Source organism: Amblyomma maculatum, chromosome 9, assembly GCF_055883805.1.
Source record: "Amblyomma maculatum isolate TAMU_Amacu chromosome 9, ASM5588380v1, whole genome shotgun sequence".
Classification (NCBI taxonomy): Eukaryota; Metazoa; Arthropoda; class Arachnida; order Ixodida; family Ixodidae; genus Amblyomma; species Amblyomma maculatum.
Window position 1 is genome coordinate 4,006,978 of NC_139352.1, and position 3,069 is coordinate 4,010,046.

The window sequence follows — 3,069 nt, forward strand, 5'->3', positions numbered from 1 at the left end:
CTGTTTCTGATTACCCGACATACCATTTTGAATTTATACGAGATGCTGCGAGGTTCGCTGTAAGGATTTTCACGCTTTAAATGTAGTCTTCCTTGTATGTTTCATAGCAAGATATTTTTCCCGCCAGTAGCTCGAATGAAAGTGCGGTCTCGTTTTGAGAACTTTCTTCAACACATATGGTAGCCACAGACAGAGAGAGTCCACGCTGCTCGCGTCCCTCTCCCTGACTGGAGATAGCCGCTCTGAGATTGTTGCCGCAAGCCACCAATTGGCAATCATTTGGCTCTTTCACAGACACATTAACTCTTTTTCCGACAATATTCTCTCTCTCTCTCTCTTTCTCTATGCACAGTGAATCTTTCTGAACAGAGACGCGCGCCAAGGGCAGCAAGGTCGACAACTCATTCTTGCTCGTCAGCATCGTCACAAATAATTTTATTTTTTGCACAATATATTAATACCGTAGATTTAGGGGGAGGCCTGAGGCCGCGGTCATCAATCGCCATGCTTCTCTCGACCCCGTCCAAGTCTGCTCACAAAAGGTTGCGGGCCCTCATCCCGATCTGTTTTTTTTTTTCCAATAAAGTATTCTGTCTCGACATCGCGGTCAAGTAGCATGACATTTATGCAAGCGGAGAAACAACTTTAATCGACATTACTCACTGCTGCCCGCTTATTCTGCAAGAGCCTTGTAAAGTCCTTAGGAAGCCGACTTCCCGCTCTATTATGACCACTTCAAAGGTATGGAGCGGAGCGAGACATGACGTCACTCCTCTCACTTTTTTCGCGACCGCTGATTTCGAGCAACAGTGAAACCGCAGTACTCGGGACCCTCGTCCTCGTCCTCTTCTTCATCGTCCAGCTCGTCGACGAGCCGGCTCAAGGGTACCACGGTGTGCTCGTCCATGGCCTTGCGAAGGTCCTTCGACATCTTGCTCATGTTGTCCGTCAATTTGTTGATGCAGTAGCGCAGATCTTCTTCCTCTGCGATGGTCAAGCCCTCGGCCTTCTTCTTGGGCAGAGGCTTGGCCCCCATGGCTTTGCGGAACATGTCGTGCACCTCATTCATGTGCTGACTCAAGCGATTCACGCTCGCCACCAACGGTGCGGTGGCATCGGACTCAATTCCTGGCGCTTTGCAGCTCGCCGAAGAACTGGGAATGGAGGAAGAATGCGGCATCGAAGACAGCGACCTGTCCACCTGGAAGCTCACGTTGGCCCGGTTCGTGGTGGAAATGAGGTTGTCCTCGCTGTCAACCCGGGCCTCGGCTTGAAGCTGCACTTGCTGCTGAGGTGGTGGTCCTCCGCCCAGGCTGGCTCTCGGCTCCGCCCTGGACATCAGGACATCGAGTGGGTCAACGGGTCTCGCGATGGCCCTCGAAACGCCCGCGAGATTGTGCGCGAGCCGGCCAACATTTTCCTCGAGAGGGATCAGCCTACGAAAGTAGGAGGCAAGCGGCAAGGGAGAGTAAATAAACTCGCGTCACGTCGATCGGGTTCTTCGTGGGAGACTGTGTAGAAATAAACTGCCTGACCTACTCTTTCACTGCGTAATAAAGTTTTGCTTCTCTCCTACGGCTTACTATCATAACGAGAATTTCAGCCGCTCTTTTTAAAATTCTCGTTCTTTGCAAATCGACCTACAGTTATCGCCTCAGCAGCGCACGACTTTTGGTCATCCTGTCATAGCTTTTAAAGTTAGCCCCTTAATAAGTCATTCATTAATTCTGTCCTTATAACGCCGATGCCTTCAAGCACACTAGTTTTGATCGTCTCATGATACAAATGTGGCTTATAGGAGAGGGCACACTGGAATATGGCGCGTTGTGGTGGACGTCAGCTTACCTGTTGGCCATGGGGGCTCCGTCGTGCGGGGGGAAAGGGTTCGGCTTGAGCGACTGTGTCAAAGCGTCCATCTGGTGCGCTAGCTTCCGGAAGTAGATGCTCAGGTCAATGCGCTCGCGTGGAGGCTCGGCCGAGAGTCGCTCGAGTGACGGGTTCTTCTCTTTCGGCGGCGAAGGTGGCGGGGAGTACAGCTTGGGGAAAGGCGGAGGGTTGCTCAGAGCATTCGCCACGTTGTCCAGGTTATGGATCCCACCGATAATGGCGCTCGCGGCTATCTTTTTCGCGTACCTGTCGGAGCCCATCAGGTCGGCCGGGGCCACTGCGCCGACGGCAGCGGCGGCCAGTGCGGGGTCGTCGATCTTCGTGTACTCGGATACGTTGCGCAGTTCCTGGAGCAGCATCTTCAGCAGCTGTATGAGCCGCAGCATGTTGCTTTCCCACACCTGCCAAATTGGGTCGTCGTCGTAGGGCCTCGGGTGCTCGGGCTCCGGCTCGGGCGTCGCTGACTTGGGCTTAGGTGGTGGCGCTGGCTTAGGGCGCCTAGAGATGTGGCTGGTAGTGGGCTCCTTAGGTGCATCGTTGTCCGAGCCAAGCGACCCTGAGACTGACTGGCGCACGCTGACTTCTCCGGCATCAAGTTTTTGGGTGGCCATAAACTGCGACGCCATCGAGACAGGTACCTGGACCGTCAGGTACTGGGTCGTAGTGCCCTTAGAAGCCGGTCCGCCCGCCATCACCTTAGCGTTCACGGCCATTTCCTGGGCAGCTGGAAGGGCCGAGGACTTACGGCACTTACCGCCTATCGTCACTGGCTGCTGCGTCATAAATCCGGTGGGGCTAGCGGCGCCAGGGCTGGGGCCCTGCTCTCGCTTGTAGATGGTGTCCACGATGTCCTTGAGCTGCATGGAATGGGAGCTGATCTGCCGAGCCAGACGGCAGATTTCTTCTCGCCGCGTTGGACTGAACGCCATGGCTTGGTTTGGCCCGTCGGCAGCTATCGGAGAGATCCCGACACTCTGCACGGATCACTCGGAACGTCGATGACGAATTTAGGTTGGACAGCAGAAATTTCTTAAGACCAAATGTGCCCCGCAGGTCGGGGAAAGGTTTAGCAGTCCGTCATGGCTCACAAGGCGCGAGCGCCGCCTTTCGATTACGACTCTTCCTTTTCTTCTATTTTCGATACCTTTCTACCGAAGAGCTCGTGCGAGACCGAGTTTATTT

The 3,069-nt window shown here is 54.3% G+C and overlaps 1 protein-coding gene across 1 annotated transcript; it reads right to left on the reverse strand.

Moving 5' to 3' along the window:
• Window positions 1-775: 775 nt before the first annotated feature.
• LOC146178121 (uncharacterized) lies at window positions 776-2,816 on the reverse strand. The gene is made up of 2 exons (XM_084579635.1): window positions 1,846-2,816; window positions 776-1,436 (listed from the first exon to the last, which is right to left on the reverse strand). The coding sequence occupies exons 1-2, from the start codon at window positions 2,814-2,816 to the stop codon at window positions 776-778; spliced, it is 1,632 nt and encodes a 543-aa protein (XP_084435761.1).
• Window positions 2,817-3,069: the final 253 nt, after the last annotated feature.